Source organism: Porites lutea, chromosome 3 (genome assembly GCF_958299795.1).
Source record: "Porites lutea chromosome 3, jaPorLute2.1, whole genome shotgun sequence".
Classification (NCBI taxonomy): domain Eukaryota; kingdom Metazoa; phylum Cnidaria; class Anthozoa; order Scleractinia; family Poritidae; genus Porites; species Porites lutea.
Window position 1 is genome coordinate 33,018,381 of NC_133203.1, and position 21,850 is coordinate 33,040,230.

The 21,850-nt window shown below is 38.2% G+C and overlaps 2 protein-coding genes across 2 annotated transcripts in view; both read right to left on the bottom strand.

Annotated features, from left to right (window-relative positions):
- The window catches only part of LOC140930962 (uncharacterized), a 77,933-nt gene that overhangs the window by 40,421 nt on the left and 15,662 nt on the right, over window positions 1–21,850 (bottom strand). The gene's annotated exons all lie outside the window — the stretch shown is intronic.
- On the bottom strand, window positions 2,973–21,839 carry LOC140930951 (uncharacterized). Its single transcript, XM_073380669.1, has 4 exons — window positions 21,792–21,839; window positions 10,070–10,269; window positions 5,928–7,649; window positions 2,973–3,255 (listed from the first exon to the last, which is right to left on the bottom strand). Exons 3-4 carry the CDS (start codon window positions 7,572–7,574, stop codon window positions 3,184–3,186), a joined length of 1,719 nt encoding a protein of 572 aa, XP_073236770.1. The 5' UTR covers window positions 7,575–7,649; window positions 10,070–10,269; window positions 21,792–21,839; the 3' UTR covers window positions 2,973–3,183.

Sequence of the window (21,850 nt, forward strand, 5' to 3'; positions counted from 1 at the left end):
CGGGACAATCATATGAAAACGCTACCCAGATGATCGCAAATGACCCGGATGACTGAGACAACCTCTACCGATCACTTAAATAGAGTTGAGTTTATGGGGACGATTGGGAGGATCGTGTAAATTTTGAAGTGATCTGGAAATGCTACTGACACTATCAGGACGATCAAAGGCTATCCCAGAAATCATCACTATCATTCCATTAATTGAGAATATATTCGGCCTGGATGCCGCTGAAGTCAAAAATAATTTTGAAATGTTCACATCGCGTATGGGTGCTATTTGAAACTAAAGAGAAAGTCTGTTTCATCAAGTTCTAGACGTGATACTATGTCTTTGTGGAACTGACTTCTAGCTTGTTGACGCCACAAAATAGAGAGAAAAAGCAGATAGCAAAGCTCAAGATTTGCTCTCTATTTAAAATCCATCATTACATGTATGTTTGGCTTGTTTGCGAAACCCACACAAAAATTCTATTGTCTGACCCAGAGACATCGCTGATGACACCCCGTGTCTCTTGTCGTTGAGGCACCTGGACGATCACATAGAAACCACCTATCGTCCCAGTTGTCTGGATCATCTCAAAACTTTTTTAAACGACTGGGGTGATTGGGATGATCATATGGAAACCAGGCTTTATATACCTATCTCCCCATAATAAACACTTAGAGATCTCCATCTTTAAGGTGATCACTGCAGAGTTTCACCTACAGCTGTATACTAACATTAAAAGCCGGAGTCAAGCTTAATATTTTAATTCAGGTCAACCAAATTAAAAGACGATGTATGTATACCTCTGATTTAGCCTACAGAAAATTATTAGCCAAACCTAAAACAGTTTAAAGAGAAATTGTTAAGTTAATTACCAAATATAATTAAACTTACAATAATATTTAATCATGCATTCCTTATAAATATAGCAGGCTATAGGCTCTCAGGCTTTCATAAGCCAAACTTAATTCTAATTAAGGCCAACAGTATGTTTTTTGCCTGTGATCTAGATGCCAAACTTCATTATTAAAATAGTTCAAAGACATAACAAAATTGCCATTAATATTAAGTTACATTTCTATTATTTCACATGCAAATCATGAATCTGTCAGGGTTTCTTAAGAAAGTCAGTTTTTACAGCTTACCATTTGGACAAGCTGTACCTAGCATGTGCTAGCCCAATAGACACTTTAACCTGCCCAAAAAGAATGTTTAACGTCAGCGGGACTGATTAAAGTTAAGCAAAAACAGTTTTGAGGGATGCTTGTCAACTGAAGAGAGCCCTCTTCCCTTAACATACACTGTATGTCATGTGGCAGTTTCAAATCTTTATCATTTGCTTAGTGTCGTTAGGATTAAAGACAGGCTCACTCTGGCTTTGCCTAAAAATCTGGGGAAAACCACCTGCCCAGAAACTATATACGCTTTAATTATTTAGTGAAAATTGTTGGAATGAAATCTTAATTATCTTACTAACAGGCTTGATTACCAGCCGATGTTTTTGGGAATGAGCCTGCATGCCTGTACCAAAAAGACGGCTGGTTGCATGGGTTAATTATATGGGTTATCATATTATAGCGTGCTTATTCCCTGCATAGTAAATCGAACGTTCGAAAATCGAACTCAATCGAACTCAATCCGTGGATTGAGTTCGATTGAGTTCGGCAATCGAACGAAATCGAACAATACACTTTCAGTGAGTTCGATTTCCGAACAAATCGAATTCAATCGAACAAATCGAACTCAATCGAACTCAATCCGTCTGATTGTGTTCGATTGAGTTCGGAAACCGAACTCAATCGAACACAATTAAATGGATTTCGTTCGATTGGTTCTGGTGAACCTATACAAAGCAAGCCCAATGCAAGCCCGTCAAAGCAAGTTTTTCTTGCGCTTTTTTTTACTATTTATTCAATAACACAAACCCCATTTATAAACTGTCCACGGCAGTTAAGAGAACAGATGTTGAGGCCTCAAATGTAATAAATGACCCTAAATGTAATAAAGGTCCTAAGTGTAATAACTTTTGGCCCTAAATGCAATAAAGATCCTAAGTGTAACAACTTTTGACCCTAAATGTAATAAAGGTCCTAAGGGTAATTCTTTCAGCTTTTTATATGCTTAGGGTCATAAGAAGATTTCATAGCGTTTGCTTTTAGCCTTACTACAGGTTAACTGAGCGCCAGAATGTGTCTGGAGAATATCAAACACTAAATACCCCAGGCAGATCCCCTATATAGCCATTTGAGTAACAACTTATTATTATTATTATTGATATCATTATCACTGTTATTTTTATTGTCATTATTAACTGAAAAGAATGTTTAATCGAAGTGAATTGTAAATAGTCCTTTGACCGAATAGTGATTAATTGTAAATAGGCTTAATAGTTTGCATTGTTATCAATAATACTTCTTTAACGACAACTTCAAAACAGAGGTTCATATATGAAGCAAATTTTTTTAAGAACTCTTTAATGTCAAAAACGGACTGACGTATCTTAAAACTTATGTAACAAAGCAAAAGAGCCTCGTTTATTATGGCAAATTTTCTCAAGAAACTGTAACTTCATCCATTGGATTGAACTAAAAAATCTGTTTCATAGGCAAGGGCCAAAAATGTCAAAATTAGAGCCTGTAGTGCAACCATGATTTCTAATCTGAGTCAATAACACAACATCAGCTAAACTGTTTTTGCTTTGTCTGTTAACAAATAGTTGCATAAAGTGTACTTTAATTGCTCCCTCGTCTTTTCCACCATACATTGGTAACATAAAACCAAGTTCCAACCCAAGCAAACAACAGCTCAACCCACGCCTTTATCCATCTGGGGCTGGCTATTATCTCTTTAAGAGCCATCACAAATCCACTGTATGGGCCAAATTCTTTGCACAACTTGTGCAAGCTGAAACAGCCATTTCGAGCAGTGTCGCGATGGTTGTAGCTTATTCATGGTAGCCGACAAACATAACGCATTGTGAGTTCTTTAAAGGGTTCACCAAGCTGGCTGTCAGTTCCAGTTAACGCGAAGTCTATGATTTGGAAGTTGATTTTTTGGACCACCATTATCATCACCACCACCATTATCATCATCATCACAATCATCATTTTCTTCCTCTTCCTGTTCTTCTTCTTCTTCTTCTTCTTCTTCTTCTTAGCTCTAAAAAAAGATTTTGGGTCTTCAAAGTAGAGTTCCTTATATGCTCGCTAGAAAAACAGCAAAGCCAGCTGTCATTTGAAAATGTCGTTTCATTGATGTGGTGAAATCCTGGAAAAAAAGTTAGCATAAAAATTCACTTCAAGAAGTACTCCTGCTAGAAATTAAAATCAAAGTCGGAAAGTCAGAAAAACTATAAAGATATACTGCCCTTAATATCTTACTGCTTATATATAACTTCGTGTTCACAGCATTCCGTATGGACCGACCGACATACTCTTTTGGAAAATGATAAAAAAAAAAAAAATTTTTTTGGCGCAACATTAAGAAACCCCATAGGCAAAAGTAGTCAATTTGCCACGGTTGTTTCTAATGAACATTAATACTTCCTTCAATTACTAAATTACTACTGTATTTTGAAAACTTTTGTGTAGATTCCATTTGTTTATAACGCGCGTTTCACGATGTAGGGATGTAGTAGGAAACACGGTCGAGACGTAGTTAATTTATAAGCGTTTCTCTTACTTCTTGAGCGCTCTAGCTGCTTTCTAAGTTAATGAATATCTATGAAGACTACAATAGGGCGAAGAAAGTGAATCGCCAGCTGGCTATAACATTAATATCGTTGCATGTTTCAGTTAGGGACTTTATCAAGTTTGGGGCTGTTATACTACATACATGTATACTGTTATTCTCTCAAATTCATCTTGGACAATTAACAGTGAACAAGAGAGTAAGAGGTGAACGAGCGTCAGTATATTGGACGTTTGGGAGCATCTTACTGCCATGATAGAAAGGAGAAATAGTAAATGCAACAATAAAATTATCTTTCTCTTTAGGTCAAAATCAAAGTAAATGATCAGATGTTCGTGTACATTTAGTTCTTGAGTGTCAAGAGTTATCTTGCCCCGCGCTCTTAAGAGTGTACCGCTTGAAGATGACAAAGCATTGTTCTTGTGGAAAAAAAGAGAGCTGATTGAATTCTCTGGTACCTCGCGTAGTTCCTCTGTGTGTAAATTCAATGAATCCGTAGAAGTAACGGTGACAAGCCCATTATCGTCACATGTGTCATTTTGCATTTGTCTGGCCTGTGTTACCTTTTCAATTAGATTTGCTTTACTCTCACTTGATTTGAAAGACACACCCATCTCCATCAGTACTTCGCGTAGTAGTATCACAGTCAGGGCTACACTCAGGGCTACACTCAGGGCTGAAGTAACTCGAGCTTCTAAGATCTGGTAATGGATTTTCAACGTCTGTTTTACATAAATCACGAGTTCGAAAATCGAACGTTCGATTGGGTTCGATTGATTTTTTTTTTTTCGGTGAGTTCGATATCGTTCGATTGCCGAACTCAATCGAACTCAATCCACCGATTGAGTTCGATTGAAATTTAGTTCGATTGGGTTCGATTTACTATGCCGGGCTTATTAAATCAAGTAGAGAGCAAATTCATAAAATATTTTTCCTGGAGAAGATTTCAAAGGTGTTTTTTGATGTGGCATGCGATTGAGTTACAATGGAGAGCATTTTAAGCTTAAAAACATGAATCTTTAACGAAAAGAGTCATAGAGAACCTGGTAAATGATAAGGATGTTTTTGTAAACCGACTGAATCTGGATTGTATTATTTTCCATTCTGCACAAACAAAAATATTATAGTTATACCACCAATTGTTAAAGAAACAAAAGAATGTTGCTGTACTTACAGTAAACACATTAACCCACTAATAAGAAACTGTGGTTTAAGAACCTGCTGGAGAACATAAAGTCCTGAATAAAGCAGCCAAAATAGTTCTAAAATAGGCTGGGTAAAAAAAAAAAGGAAAGTCAGCAAGGTGGCTCTCACAACAGTTAGCAAGCTAAGTCTGGGGCAGTTTCATGAAAAGTGATGGTTGGAGGCCCGTGAAATGGCATAAAAAACCTTGCTCAGTCCACCAAGCAACATTCAGCTAGTCTCCTTGGCAAAGAAGTAAAAAAAAACCTTACTGCAGAGAGAGGCCAGGATGATTATCTTTTTTTTACATGAATGCTTAAAATATTTTATTGGCTGCCTAATCTAAACAAATGATATTGTTTGGGGGTCAAAGTGGCTCCTGTGTACCAGGTGATGAAAAAGCTAAAAGTGGCTCATATGGGGCTCTAGACGCTATGATGACTTATCCCACTCTATACCACAATGGCTACAGAATGTGATAAGAAAAAAAGGGGGACCTGCAGCTTACTGAACTTCTGAATACAATCATGTACTAATTGATAGAGCAATAAAGATCTTTTAGAAATTTCATGTAAAAATAAAGTTTTGATCAAACGTTAATACTGAGCATGAAATTAGAGGAACAAACTTTTGGGACACCCTGTACATCTCTTTCATAGAAATTAAAAACCTAATTAAGAACCTACAGTTGTACTTAGCCTTAATTACTCTGTAACGTACCTCAAAATAAATGAACCTTTTTTTGCCAGACCTCAAAAAAAAAAAATGTAAGTTAGGTTCTTATTAGCGAGTGTTTACTGTACATGTATTTCATTCATTTTGTCTGTTTTGGTTTCTTTTTAAAGGTTAGAGCTATAACACAAGCTTATTTCAAACACCAGTAAACTTAAGAGGGGATGAAGTTGTTTACACTGTATCTGGCTTAATCCAGTAATGTCCAGTGATTCCAATCGACTGCAGCATTAAATTTAAACATCTGCCTTGATGACAATTATTCATGAAAGTAAAATAAGAACTGTTGACTTGTGTCTTCGAATTGTGTAGTTTTAAACAACAATTACCTTTACTTTGTCAATACTCTTGTCTCTAAAAGCCACAGCAATGTGACCCTCCGCGGTCACTGTTATTCCACGTACACCAAATACAAATACTTCTTCATCCATCTGAATTCTGCGAACAAATTCGCCATTAACAGTGTATATAGCCAGCGTCAGGCGGCCTGTCTCTCGTTCCCAACCAGCAAGGACAACATGGTCACTTGCCGGGTGACATGCAACGCAATAATAGTCATCTCTCTCATGTTTGATATTAAATTTGCCAAGCTGGTGTCCCTCCACATCAAATATGTACAAACTGTCATCTTTTCGGTCCACTACCATGACGCGACCATCACAAGTAGCAGTGATTTCTGTTGGAAACTTCAACACTTCTCCACCAAAGCTACAAACGAACTCGCCACTCGGCTCGTGAACATGAACATAGTTACCACGTGTCAACAGCAGAATTTTGCCGCGTTGTTTGTCGCTGCTCACTGTTAGTCTGCCCCAGTCCCCGCTCCTCACAGGAAACTTGTGCTGTAGGTCAGCGTTCTTGTTAAAAACCTGCACTTTCCTCTCCCATTTCTCAGTCCCAGGCTTCTTTAAACTGACTAGTAGACGGATCTTGTCATCCTCGCCTGCAGTGGCGACATGCAAAATATGTAACTTTGTATCGGCGTCATCAGTTTGAGGATTAAACCTAAAATCAAACTTTCCGTTGCTATCAAACACCTTCACGGTTTTATCCCCATTGTCTGCTATCAGGAGCTGTCCTTTGGTGTTTGTAGCGATACCACACGGATCCTTCAGCTTGTGCTCCTCATCACCCTCCTGACCAAATGACCATGGTGTTACACAGCAGTGCTCCTTACCTTGTTTTGTCAGTATTTTAGCAACTCTTTTGTTGCGGAGTGGATCCACTTTCTCTTTCCCAGTTTCAACATCAGGCAACGTCCACATTTTTCCACTACCGAGCATGCTCATTACATCATAGATCACACGATTAGCGTGACAGACAGAAAAAATTATTTGCCTTCTTTCGTCTTTATTAAAGCGAGCCCTCAATCGCGATCCTTCCTCTAACTCAACTTTGAAATGTTTTTTGACAGCTGGCACTTGGTGTAACTCGTCAAGGCAGACCCTACAAGCCGCTAATGCGTCGGAAGGATTGTCAACTGTCTCCAGTATTGTCGCCATCAGTCGATATTGCATAGCTAACAGACGATCAGGTAATTCCAAAGCTTCATTACTAAAAGCTCTCATTGCTTCAAGACGAGCTTCTTCAAATCTCTTCTTCGCTCTACCAAGTTTCCTCGTGGCGGACTCATCCAAGGAAGAAAGTTCCAATTTCCTCATTTCTTTAGCAATATCGAATTGCTCAACACAAGCTGTTGCAGCTGCTGTTATCGCGTGATGTTCGCTACTGGATCTGGCACTTTCAAAAACTTCATACAACAACTCGATTCCTTCCTTAAAAAGGCTAATACTCGCTAACAAATCCTTTCTTGTTAAACCATCCAACTTCGATTTTATTTCATCGATTTCACGGACAATCATGCCACGGAATTTCTGATCTGTAACATCACCCTCATTCAACTTTTCTGCCAGTTTATCCCTTCCTTTATTCACCAACAGACCGATAGTGGCTTTAAACACAGCTGTTATTAGTGAAGACATGTTGACTGAGTACTCCTGTCAATGAAGCTTTTAGTCTGCACTGGTATCTCCTTAACCGTTCAGTTCAACCGCTGACTGTTGATAAAGAAATGCATGCGAGGTTAAGTTGTCAGTAACAACTCATGAGACAGGAACAATTCCCAGAAAAATTCTAAAATGAGAACTTAGTAAAAACTAGGAGAAAATGATTGTCTAGTGCTTTAGAAAAGAAACTTAATAAAAGGTCTACCGTTCATTGGTTGTTGATGAACTGTGTTCTTTAACTACAGCTAATTGTTTACTGGTATCTAAACTAAAAATCAACCTGGTGTGTTTTGAGGAAAAAACTTGAAATCACATTTCAGCCTGTGCAGTACTTTTTTATTCTGCTCTCAAATGTTTATAAAGCAAAGCTAGAAAAAACTTTTTGTCCCACGTTTAGTTTCAGAAAGACGCCGAAGCGTGATATCAATTTAATCATTAAAAAAAGTACTGTCTCCTACAACAACGAAGACTTCATACTTATATCTTGGCTATATTTGTTGTTTATTTCAGGGCAATGTTAAAGAAAATTCAGATATTTTTTCCCGAGTTCTGATTTGGAAATGACGTAAATGAGCTATTCACTGATTTTATGTAACATTATATGCACCTGTTGGTGCGTTTTAGGTCAGTTTCAGAATTATCATGCAAATATGAAGCGACTTGACATAATATCGACAAAATTTATTAAACTACATGACTGTGCCTGTTAATGTTCGGTTTGCGGTTTATACTCCTAACTTGCTGAGTTTCATGGCGGCATAAGTTGGTATAAAACTAACTCTTATACTGAGGATCCTTTTCGTACTCATCCTTTGCTCCTTCAGCTCCTCGTGAGCGAGGCACGTTATTAATAATAATAATAATAATAATAAAAGCTTTAATTAATTATTTATACTGGAGATATGTATCAGCATTATACAACGCTGGTCTTAACAAGATGTTCAGTAAATAAAATTTATAATAAATTATTCTAATTTTTTTTTTTTTAAGACGCTAAAAACTGCTAAGATAAGACTACTAAAAACCGTTAATTTAAGAACTATGAAAAGCTAAATAAAGATATTAAGAACCAGAATCGTGGTCGTTTTCATTCTTGGCATTTCAACATTATTCTGTTTCAAAAAAGCTTAGTCTCTCTCCAAACTGAAAGGCGAGCGATGTAAGGAACGAATTTCAATTACCTGCTAAATTAGAATCATTTCGATATCCGGTCATCGCTCGTTAACTACCGTTACGTTAAGACCACCCTAAACTCTTTCACTGAGACCTTTCCAGTCAGTTGTACCGGGAATAAACTTTAAGATAATATACAACTCAGTGCTTTCAATGAATATATCCAAATCAATAAGCTTCGATTCAGAAATATTTTATCTGTTATTTTGAGCCCACGGTGATTCTCAACTGAGTTTCGATACTGTTCTCTTTAAATTGAAAGAACTACTGTTAAACTACCCTGGGTTCCAGAGGATATTTTTTTTCTTATCGATACTTATGGTTAGCGGCGAGGCCGCGTCAAGGAGAAAAAAATAACGTTTCGGCATTCTTATCAAGCCGCAAGCTCGGTTTATTTTATCTTAGGTATTTTGAGAACGGACCTCTGGAGTCAGGGAACTGTTAAACGCTTTATTCCTTGTAATCTTGTAAAAATCTGCCATCTTTCTTAGCTGTACTTCTATGCTTGCGAATTCGAAATTTGGCTTAACTTGAATTCACTGATAGAATGCAGGGCCACTTGCACACTTCATCAGGCACCGAGCGGTTCGTTTGGCTTAGTTGTTTCTTCGCAGTATGCAAACAACAAACAAGTCCTCCACTGCCGAGTAAAACGAGCCACAACAAAAGCCCGCTGACGGCCACCAAAAAATAAGTCCCTCCATCGTTTTCAGTTGTATCCACAGCCGTACTAATGACTTCATACATGGCCCAAATTCCTGTGTAGTCGCTCCCGAAAGGCATAAATTTTGCTTTTGCTTCAGAACTTTCTGCTTCAGTAAAAGAAGGGTGGCTTGAAGACCCAGCTTAAAGCCGGGTTAAACCAATGTTATCAGACTTCGGGCACGTAAGAGAAATTATCGGAAAAAAGAAACTTAATTGTGGTTGCTGATAGTTATCGAGATAGTTTGATCAAGTGATTTTATGTAATCCGTAGAGCAGTATCCCGTAACAATTAGTGCTCAATAGTTTACAATTTACCAAAAGAAAGTAATGAAATTAGAGTGTAATACTGTGAAGAAGTGTCTGCTATCTATTTCACAAGTTAAGTGATATCAGACTATTAATGATTGATATAGCTAAGGGAACTTCCCCCAACATTATCCATTACTCAAGTTGGAAAGTAAACTTCAATCCAATATGAGTAAATTCAGTCAGTACTAACTCTTTAAAGTTTGCTAAGACTAGTCAGATCATAAACTACGAGATATACATATTTATATACAAAAAAGTCTTCTAGATAAAGTTCTCGTCCTTACCTGTTCTGTATCGAAGGATTTACCCGGCTGCTGGACTAACAGCGAATAGACTGCGTGTTTTGATGGTGAAGAAGGACTGAGCTGAACTTTACTGACTGTTAGCTGTCCCGGCACTATTTTCTTTTATGGAGTTTCCAGACAAAAATATTCTTGGAATTTTGTTCTTATTCCGCGTTGGCCACTGTGTTTTCGCTGACTCACTAATGACAAAGATAACATTTATTCAGAATGGAAGAAACAAACAATTAACCTAAGAGACTCTTAATATGTAAGCACACTGAGTCGAAAAAAAGCGGAAGACTTAACAGGTCCAGATCATCTATCCTTAATTGTCATTCTCCTTGATGGCTTCTTTGATATCTAGCGCCAGTTATATTAATGAATGTTGATCTTAAATCCCCAAGTGAGATAGCAGTAAACGATCCTCGATACATTTTAATGATTGTAACTCAAGTGAATTACTAATAATCATAAGTTCTCTGTCGACAACTTTTGGTTTTCCAGTGAATTCTGCGTTCGTGTGTCCTACAGTGAAACACTTGTTTGCTTGTTTTGGGTTAAAAAAAACTTGATATAAATGTATGAAAAATAAAAACTTCATCATATCGACGGGGACGCGATTAAATCATTGCAAAGGAATTGAATAGTCACTGACCTCGATCAATCAAGTTATTCTTTAGTCTTAAAATTACTAAAAAATTATCGACCAACCGTGGAAATAACATCCGCTCCTAAAACAAACCCATTTATTAGTTTTCAGCTGTTCCTGTTTCCGTCTCCATCGTAATGGTAAAAAGATGCTGTTAGGAATTTAGTTTTCAAGCATAATGTGAAATTTCACGGAAAGGGTAGTGAGATACAGTAGAAATTTGCGGCTTAGGAACCTTGTTTTCAAGAACCTTTTAGGCTAAAATTTACCAGTTAGGCCCCTTCTATACAAGAACCTGTTACGCCTAAAATTTGAAACAGGTTCTTATTTTCTAAAATGTATAAGAAGAAACGCAGTAAGATTGAGCAAATGAGATAAGCCAGCAATCAGGATCCTCTTTGAAGAATTATCTGTCCAACTGCAATGTACAGCTGAATGTAATGGTATGCAGATTTTATTAGGGAATCCGAGCTGAATACCTATGCAGATTTTATTAGAGAATAAGCTGAATACCACTAAATACTCTTAGCTATAATCTATTTTTTCTTTAGAAAATAAGAACCCAAATAGCCTTAAATTGTGCTAATTACCATTTCTGTGAGAACTTGTTTAGGCTAACTTGGAAAAATGCAGGTTCTCAGTCGCGGGTTTTTACTGTATTGCAACAAAACGTTCCTAAAATATACGACCATCAGGACGACCACCCGTGCAGAACAACTACAGTCACTTCACTAGACAATCAACTTGAAATCAAATTTAAACTTGCGCAGTACTGTTTTCTTCTGCATTCAGGTCTTCATCAAGCAAAGCTAAAAATTGTCCCACATTTAGCTTTAGAATAAGTAGCAAGCGTGAGACCAGTTTATGAAGTCAAATTTAATTTAGGAGAACCGCCGGCTTTCAACGACGCTTTACACACGGGGAGGGGGGATTAGGGGCTTCCTTCAATAGCTTATACCCGGAGGTTCTGCCTGAAAAGGGAAACCCGGATTTTTGAGGCTTTAATTAAGGTTTACCAAAGACAGCGAAATCACTGTTGAGGTAAATAAAAGGTCTAAAAGGGTACAAACTTTTTCATTTATTAAATTAACGTTACTCTAAAATGACATAAAGACTTCCTGTCTTAGCATTTAAAGGCCGGGTAGTATGTTCAATGGAACTGTATACGAAAGAGGTACCTTTTCAGTGAATATGGTATGGAAAACTATGTCAATCTTATCGTGAGTAGCCTCTTCTTCCTGCATTTACACCATCAAACATTCTGTTGACATTTGACGTGTTCCCTAAAACTCTATTTTGCTGCTTATTTTTAAAATTACAATCTATTTTGGAGGGAAACAAGGGGTCCGGACCTTCCGCCTCCTCCATCTTGCATTCCACTCTCCTGTCCCTATTTTCTTGGCTTCTTCCTTTTAGCATTTTTGCAACAAAGACTGTTGACATTAAAACGTGTATTTTTTTCCTGCAACACAAATTTGCCGCCTTTGTGTTGTGGTGACTAAAGCTATGCACTGGATAAATCTCTATCAAACGGATAGTGCAGTTGGTGTCCCTAATAGTGCATGTCCTTTGGATAACGATTTTTCCGGTGGATAAACAACTGGAGCCAGTTTCCCAGAGCGAAACTGGATTGTTTTCACCAGAAAACGTAGGAGTGGTTTGGGGGCTAGCGCAGTTACGAAATATTTTAGCCGTGAAGCTAGAAAACAATGATATTATATTTTCTGGCTTTATAGCATGTTGATATAAACAGACACGGGCGACACCCTTTTATGGATCAAAAGATTTCTATGATTTAAGTCACAATTAAAATAACGCGGTTTCGGAATATTGCTTGCTTACCATTCTTTATAGATTTTGGGACAGTTAACCACAGGTTAATAAAATTCCCCGGAGGCGTTAAAATAGGAAAGACGTTTGATGCTTTCCGACAGCGTTTTATGCTGCGTGTTGAAAAGTTGATCACGCAAATAAAAATCTGGATTGCTTTGACAGAAACAGGCAAACGATGCACCCCCAGCAACAGGGCACCCAGGTTATTTTAAGGATTATTAGCATGGCTGAATCCGCGAACCGGCAATATGACACGAAACCTGTGTACTGATTGGCTACTCGACTGAGCCTGAAAGATGTGCCCATCTTGCCTTTCGAGATTTTCCGCCTTGGTCCAGCAAGAAAACGATATCTTTTTGGCCATGAAATAAATTCCTTATTGTCCCAGCTTGTTCGGGCAAGATGGCTGGATATTGGCCTCCTCGTTCTCTTTTGCGTTATTATCGTCTTTTTGATCCGTGAATGCAAAACAAGAACTTGATCAATATTTAGCCTTCTTGATCTCACGCTTGGTTAATAACACATATCAAGAGCCTGTACACGTGTATTAAAGGACTTCAAAGAAGCCCGAGCCCCCTGCGGCGTAACAACACAAAAGCGGCTCTAAGAGTTAGTTAATATATCCAAGATTAAACGCACATTGAATTAAAATACTTCATACTTGACTGGGTTCTTTCTCATTTTTACACTACTTCATATTTGATCGAATTACATGTATTTTGATGATGTTCTGTTCATTAGGACACTTTGTGATGGCTGTCATAAGGATAGTGCATCACATTAGGATTCGATCCTGGATATACTGCAACAAGCCGCTTATAAAGCCCCCCACCCCCCCGGGGGGGGGTACTCTCATACATTACCTATACGGGTATGTGCCGCCCAACGGGGTCGTGATTTGGAAGCTCCTGATTTAGAACGGGGTATCTATTTCAGAGGCGTTTTCTAGAACGGAGTATAAAAAATTGTGGATCACGGCTTTATCTTAAAAAAAAAAATTGTTGCTGATTATGAAGAAGCATTTATTTGATGTATAAGTCGAGTCGAACAAATAAAGAAATATTTTTTTATAAAAACAGGGCTATTTCAATTTACAAACTTTCTGGAACGGAGTATAAAAAATTGGCCTAGAACGGGGTGTCAGTTTTAGGGTGAATTCTAGAACGGGGTATAGAAAATTGGCTCATTTCTAGAAAGGGGTATCAATTTTAGAGGAAATTTTTTTTAGAACGGGGTGCCAATTTGGAGTCCCGGGCGGCACATACCCACCCAAAAAATACGCAAGTGCCCCCCCCGGGCCCACCCCCTACCCCCACCAACTATAGACCTATCAACCCGTAAACAAAAAAAATACATCCGATTATAATCCCCACCCACCCCCCCAAATGTATTGAAATGAATTTCGATTTATTATGACCTTTTGACGCTTAGTTAAAAACCAGTAAATGTAAAATTATTTTGACTAGCACTTCTGTAGATTGCTTCGAAGCGTTTTCTATTCCTGTGATAAGCTCCCTCGGATGTAAGCCCCTCCGTTTATAAACCCTCCTAAAACCCCTTACCAAGATGTAGAAGCAGCAGTTTACGATAAGTAGCCACCAAAAGGGAAAATTGATGCAAGTATGAAAGACAATAAATATGTCGTTAAAGGATAAGTAATGAATAAATGCCTGTTGTTCTCTCTCTAGACAGGAGTTTGAATTAAAGTTTCAGAAAAGTTGGAAAAAGTTTGAACGGATGTGAGTTCGTTTCTTATTTGTCTCAGGACATAACTTCCTTTTTCACGTTTTAGTGTCGTTTTCGACTGTTTCTACAGAGAAACGTACAAAATATTGTACATTGAAAGTTGAAGTGCTGTTTACCTTCACGATCTTACCGATGTTTGAGAAGTTTACACACGATTAAGTCAGTCACTTGAACTGTCCTGATCTTTCTCGGTCACGACAATGTTTCTTTCCGATTGCCTCGCGTCTCTTTTATGATGGTGTCGATGACGATGATGACGATGGTGATGGCGTGACTTCCGGTTCCGGTCACTCTCCTGAGAGCTGCTTCTGCGTCTATCAAAACTCCTCCTGCGCTGTCGACGACCAGTTTTACGTTCTGAGATACCCTGTCGTTTAAACCTTCCTTCACCCTGAAGGAAAGCTCGTTTGTCCTCTTGTTCACTGCCTGCGCTTTCTTCGTTTGGAGGAATCTGTTCATCGTTATTTTTATCGCGAGAATGTAGACGTTTTCGGGTTATTTTCACGTTCTTTGCTTAATGCAATGGTACATAATTTTGTGGCTCCAAAGTTCCATGACCTTCTCTTTCATCACGAGCTAAGCTTCCCCATGTCTGTTCGTCACCTTTCGAGTATGATCTTGGTTTCCGTATGGTTCTGGTGTCTTCCTTACGCGCAAGATGGCTCTGTTTTTCCAATCTGTGTAAAATGTCTCGACTTTCTTGTTCAAATTCCTCACTGTCGCGGTTACTGCTAGTTTTTTTCGCTAATGGGAACGAAAAAAATGTCTGCTGTGTTTCGAAACTCCTGTCTTTCACAGTCGGGAGTTATCGTCGACGCGAAGGTGAGCGATCAACAGCGACGGTGTTGCGCGCCTTGTTGAAATATCATCGGTTGTAAAAGTAGTTTTACTTTCCTTGTCAGGTTCACCCAACGACAATTTTCGGAAAATATCTGTTCGGAAGACGATTTGATATCTAGAATTTTCGGAACATTTTTTGTAAAATTTCTTGCTTGCCTGCCTCTCCTAGGATTTTCGAACATCTAAAAAATGGTATAATTGCCTATTTTTAAAGGATTTTTACCCTAAAAAGGTCACCTAGAATTTTCGGGAGCCTTTTTTCTGGCTGGAATTTTCGAACAGGTAAGTTTTGATCCCTATAATTTTCGGATCACTAGACTTTCAGCTAGGAAGTCCAAACAGATGAAAATTTTTTAGGGGATAAAAATATGCCTATATCTACCGTTTAAATACTAAAATACGTTTAACAATGCTATGTTTAAGTGGTTTTGAACTACATTCTTGTTGGGTGCCCCTGCCATGTGCTTCTTGGTTTTTGGCTTCTGTCTTGTTGGGTGCATTTCAAGGTGAGACCTCTCTCTTTCTGAGAATGATTCTGTGCCATTTGGTACCTACCACCAGGTACAGCTCTTAATTTACCTTTCAAGTGTTTTTCCCCAAAGCGGTTTTCGGCTTCACTCAAGCTTTGCAGAGATTTTCAGCCGAACGGAAGTGGTATTTATTGTTGTGTTACACACTTTTATGGTTCAAAAGGCATTTTTTTAGGAATTCTCCAGTCCGTTGACCTTTTAAATATGATGCAACTCATGCACATTAATTTTGAGCAGATTCAAACAGGACACCTATTCTTCGTTGTGGTTGTTTACAACATTTTCAAAAGGCATAATTTCACAGATCAGCTAGTCTCTTGATAGACATTCGGAGGCACATTCAAACGCGATACCTTTTCTTAAAAAAAAACTTCACTGTTTATTGTTGTTTCAGACCGTTATCAGTTAAAATGAATATTCAGGAACTTTTATCCATCATTAAATCTTAACTATCGTTTACTTTATGATATTTTTTTAATGTCTGTTATCCTGAGCGCTTGTACATGTTATTAATAGTTCAGTTAATAAAAGGAATGCAGCCTGTCCACTTTTCATTCTACTCTGCAGTAGTAGCCACATGTAGTCATCGACTACCTATTTTTGAAACAGGTTTTTATTTTCTCAAATCTATAAAAAGAAATACAAAAAGCCGGATTGAGCAAATATGATTAGTCAGCATTCAGGATCCTCTTTAAAGAATTCTCCGTCCAGCTGCCATGTACAGTTGGATGTATAAATAGTATTCCGGATTTTGTTCGCGAATAAGCTAAATACTACTAAATACTCTCTTTTAAAGAAAATATATAAGAACCTATTTAAGAACCTAAATAGCCTAAATTTGTGCTAATTACCATTTATGTAAGAACCTGTTTAAGCTAACTTTGAAAAATGCAGGTTTAGTCGCGGGTTTTCTGTACTGTATTGCAACAAAACGTTCCTAAAATATACCATCAGAACGACCACCCGTGCAAACAACTGCCACCAATTCACTAGACAATCGATTTGAAATCAAATTTAAACTTGTGCAGCTCTGTTTTATTGTGCATTCAGGTCTTCATCAAGCCCTAGAAAATTTTCTTACGTTTAGTTTTAGAAATAGAAGCAAGCAAGCTTTTCAATGAAGCTTTACACCCCCGAGGCGAGGCGGGGGGGGGGGGGGGGGGGAGGGCCTTAGGGGCCTCCCTATAAGTCCTATAATAGCTTATACCCGGAGGCTCTGCCCGAAAGGGGAACCTTTTTGGCGCTTTTATTGAGGTTTATCAAAGACCGGGAATTCACTGTTGAAGTAAATAAAAGGGTAGAAATTATAAAAAGGGCCTTAAATTGAAATGTTTCGAAACTGATTTACTTTATTATGACTATATCATTTTCATTTTCATTTATTAAACGTTACAATAAAATGACATAAAAACTTGAGTTTTCTGATTTTTTATCTTTGTAACTGTCAGTGTCTCCAGCAGCAAAGCACGAAAAAAATGAAGGTTTGCACCGACAGGGTGCTTACCACTAGACGCATCATTTCATGAGCTGTAGTTGCTAAAACCTCTACAGAGTGATAAATACTTGGGTCACATTTCCCTATTCCTAGTCGTTAAAATAAAAGGCAAGTTTCCTTCTTGATGTCCCTTCTATCCTAAATTTTCACAGCAACGAATCAAATGCTTGACTGAAGAAAGGAGAAAAAATTACCAAAAGAAACAGTTCGTTGTATTTACAGTTTGATTCATTTCTTTGTTCTATGCCCGAAATCCATTCCATTCCTCTACTTTTCACTGGATCACAATGGCAATTATTTGCGGTCCACGATCATTTCCGATCCATTTTGGGGATCATTTGCATTCTGAAGATCATTTGTGGTTGGGGATCATTTACGATACTGTACAGATCTCATGTCACTAATGACGTCAGCTCTTGTAACTCTACCAATTACTGCATTCAATGTTTGCGGTAATGTATATTCGGAATAAACAAACAGCTGCGGGAACGATATTTGATAGATGACATATTTATTGCTGCTTTTCAATCAAAGAACTCAAAGGGCGGGCTTGGTTGAGTTTAAACAAAAACAGCCTTAAGTATCCCGTTTGAGCAATCACTTCAGGGGCACCAAACGACAATTTTCGGGAAAATATCTGTTCGGAAGACGATTTGAGAACTAGAATTTTCGGAACATTTGTTGTAAAATTTCTTGTTTGCCTGCCTCTCCTAGGATTTTCGAACATCTAAAAAATGGTGAAATTGCCCATTTTCAACGGATTTTTACCCTAAAATGGTCACCTAGAATTTTTGGGAGCCTTTTTTCTGGCTGAAATTTTCGAACAGGTAAGTTTTGATCCCTATAATTTTTGGATCACTAGACTTTCAGCTAGGAAATCCGAACAGATGAAAAATTTATAGGGGATAAAAATATGCCCATATCCACTGTTTAAATACTAAAACACGTTTAACAATGCTATGTTCAAGTGGTTTTGAACTATATTCTCGTTGGGTGCCCCTGTCACGTGCTTAAAGCATGGAATTCTGCAACTCCCGCGTAGGGATCAGGGTCCTTACTATTACTAGCCAAGACTAAACAGATTATTTCTCAAGACATCGTTGGTTATTGTTTTTTTTCGCCCATTACTTAACCATAACATTATCCTTTGCCATACTATGCCGGGGGAATAAAATACATATCGTTAAATCTTGTACGCTGCGCCGTGTAAGGAAAATGACAGATGAAATGATTGTACCTCGGAACACAGTCGACAAAACCCATTTTCATTATGATATTAATATTCAAAATCTTCGCTTCCCAAGTAAACTTTTACCGGGAGGGTACAGTAGCAGATCAACAGCCGGTCCGTGACGTGAGTCACTTATGAACGGGACAAGGTAACATCGAATTGAGTCATTAATTGAATACAACACAACAGAAATGAGTCTAAGTCAGTTGGTTTGTGAGTCTGTTAAGGCTACGGTGGTGTCTAATGCATTCAGTGGACAAGTGCTTATTCTATGGCAGCCAGTCTAGCTGCAATATGTTGGGTCAGCAATAGGACCAATAGTCTCGACCCCCGGTCTCGACAAGGACAAGAAAAAAATACGCATACTCATTACACGTCGTTGTGCTAAAAGAGGTAGATATCTACATTTGAACCCATTTTGGTACACAGCTACGCCAAATCATCGCCCTGGTTTCAGCAACCTGAGACAGGTTATTAACTAAAAAACCTAATGCATGTCACAAAGTAAAGTTCTTTCAGCTGAACCAACGCAGGAAATAGTTTTGCTGACAATTCCCGGAATAACAGAAGTAGTGTATTTTGAAAAAGTAGAAAGGTATAAACTTTGATAAACAATAGAAAAAACACTCAATAATTACAAAAAAAATCAATTATATACACTTACTTTTCGCAGCTTTAAATTTGCTTGAAGGACAACAAACGCACAGCAAGACAGTAAAAGACAGAAATGACAAGGGAGTCTGAGCTGCAGGGGAAGTCGAATTGAAAGTAATGTATATCCTTGTACGTGCAGGAATTTTACAGACATGACATGATGTACTTGACCTCTGTGTGACGTATATTTTCATTAGTTTTAAGAAAAGTTATGAGTGGGGTGGGGAGGGAAAGGGGAAGAGGGTTTTGGAAGTACAATTTTCAATCTTCAATCTTTCTTTATTTCACACTATATATGGCATTTACACAAGTGTACGTAAGTAGGAGAACAAAGTAGCTGATAAATTTATCATTAAGCTAACAGAAATGAAGTTCATTTGTGTACAGTGTCCAAAGTAGCAAGAGCTTTCTTGTTAAACACCGTCATGTTCAGATAATCGGCAGCAAGCAACAAGAATAAAATCTCAAATAACATCAGAGATAGAAAATGATGACTATTTAGAAAAACAAAATCTTACACAGCGATCAGTTTAGCCTGGGACGGGCTCCGCAATTGGGGAAAAACTCAAGCGAGAGGAAAAAAAATCGGTGAGCCAAGCCAAGCGGTATAGTCCGGGGAGGGAAAAGGGTCCACTGAAGCAGTCCACACGGTTTTTATGCCGTTTCACTCCGTTTTTCGCCATTTTTTCCCCTCAGCGGAGCCCGGTTTTAGGGTACGATCCGCTTGGAAACAATTCTTCTGCAACCAGAAAATCCTTTGGAGTGTCGATGCAAGTAGCAATTAACAAACTAGACTCCCTTAAAGCAGCTTAAGGACCTTAAGCCGAGTCCACTCAGGGCTGCCCACCATAAGACCTACTAATACTCCCGGGGGGTGGGGGGGGGGGGTACTCGACCACTATTAGACATAAGTGAGCCGCTGAGGGTTTGAAACCCTGACAAAAAAATTCCTAAACTATATATCTTTTGTTTAGGACAACACCCTCAATTTTGTTAACCTGTTTAATTAGGACAAAGGAAAAAATGTAGGCCGTCTTGTTTTTAAGCCATTTATCGGCAACTGCAGAGCAAATTCACGTTATAGTCATTGCCTTTGAATACTTGGATTACAAATCGATACAAACAAACTTCATCCCGTTTATAACTAGGACAGACTCCGGCGAACAAAATTATATTCCCTGTTTGTGACTCGCGCGAAATTATATACTCTGTTCAGGACAGATTCCCGCGAACTCTTTCCCTGTTTGGGACAGACTCGCATAAAATTATAGACCCTGTTTAGGACAGACTCGCATGAAATTATGCGATTTGCCAGGATACTGAAAGAACAACATCCAATAGGCCTACTTGCCTACTGGCCTACTGGCCTACTTCAGTTATTTTTAGTTTTTTTCATTTCATTGTTCTTCGCGTTGTTTAAGTTCTCAGCACATTCATCATCCATGCATGAAATCCATTCCATCCCTCTACTTTTCAAGGGATCACTTGCCGACAATGGGAATTATTTGCGGTCCAAGATCATTTCCGGTCCATTTTGGGGATCATTTGCAGTCTGAGGATCATTTGCGGTTGGGGATCATTTACGATACTGTACAGATCTCATGTCACTAATGACGTCATCTCTTATAACTATTGCAACTACTGTAATTCATGTAATTCATTGCCGTAATGTACATTTGGAATAAACAAGCAGCTACAGGAGCAATACTTGATAGACGACTCATTAACTGCTACTTTGTAATCAAAGAACTCAAAGGGGTTGGTTTAGTTTAAAGAAACAGTACTAGCTGTATCCCGTTTGAGAAATCACATGCTTAAAGCATGGGAATTCGCAACCCCCGTGCAGGGATCAGGGTCCTTGCTTTTACTAGTCAAGAATATAAGCAGATTATTTTTCGAGATATCGTTGGTTATTGTTTTCTACGAAAGATTGCTTAACCACAAGTCTCACAAGTTATCCTTCGACATACGATGTGCGGCGAATGAAATACATGTCGTTAAATCGAGATATTAGTAGCGTATGCCTTTTTTTCCTCTTCTTTTTCTTGTACGCCACGTTAAAAAAAATAAAATGATTGTATGAGAACACAGTCGACAAAACCCATTTTCAATATTATATTAATATTTAAAATCTTCGCTTCTCCAGTAACTTTTACCGAGAGGGTAGAGTAGGATATCACCAGCCGGTCCGTGACTTAAGTAAATTTGGGACTAACGTCTGCTATTACTTATGGACGGGTCAAGATAGCATCCAACTGAGTCAACTAAATACAACACAACAGAAATAGCCTATGTCATTTGACTCGTGAGTCCGGTGAGGCTTCGGTGGTGTATAATTGCCATGGTATGCAGTAGAGAAGTCCTACCTTATTATATGGCAGTTCTAGCTACAATATTTCAGGTTTAAAAATTTTCGTCAGCAATAGTCTAGGCCGGGACAACTAATATTCATCACACGTCGCTGTGTTTTTAAAAACACTTAGATATCTTGATTTGAACCCTTCTTTGGTACATAGCTACACCAAATCATCGCCCTGGTTTCGGCAGCCTGAGACAAGTTAAGTAACAAACCTTATGCATGTCACAGAACAACATTAGCTTATAACCAACGCAGAAAATAGCTTTACTGACAATTCCCGGAATAACAGTAGTAGTGTATTTTGTTCAAGTAGAAAGGTATAAATTTTGGTGAACAATAGAAACAACACGCATTTACTTTAAAAATATCAATTATAAGTACTTACCTTTGACAGTTTCACTTGAAGGAACACAAACGAACAGCGAGACAGTAAATGAAAAGTAA

Coding starts and splice junctions, on each gene's coding strand:
- LOC140930951 (XM_073380669.1), bottom strand. CDS start 7,574: ATGTCTTCACTAATAACAGCTGTGTTTAAAGCCACTATCGGTCTGTTG. Junction 3,256..5,927: donor GAGACAAGAGTATTGACAAA/GTAAAGGTAATT, acceptor CTTTTTTTCCAG/GATTTCACCACATCAATGAA.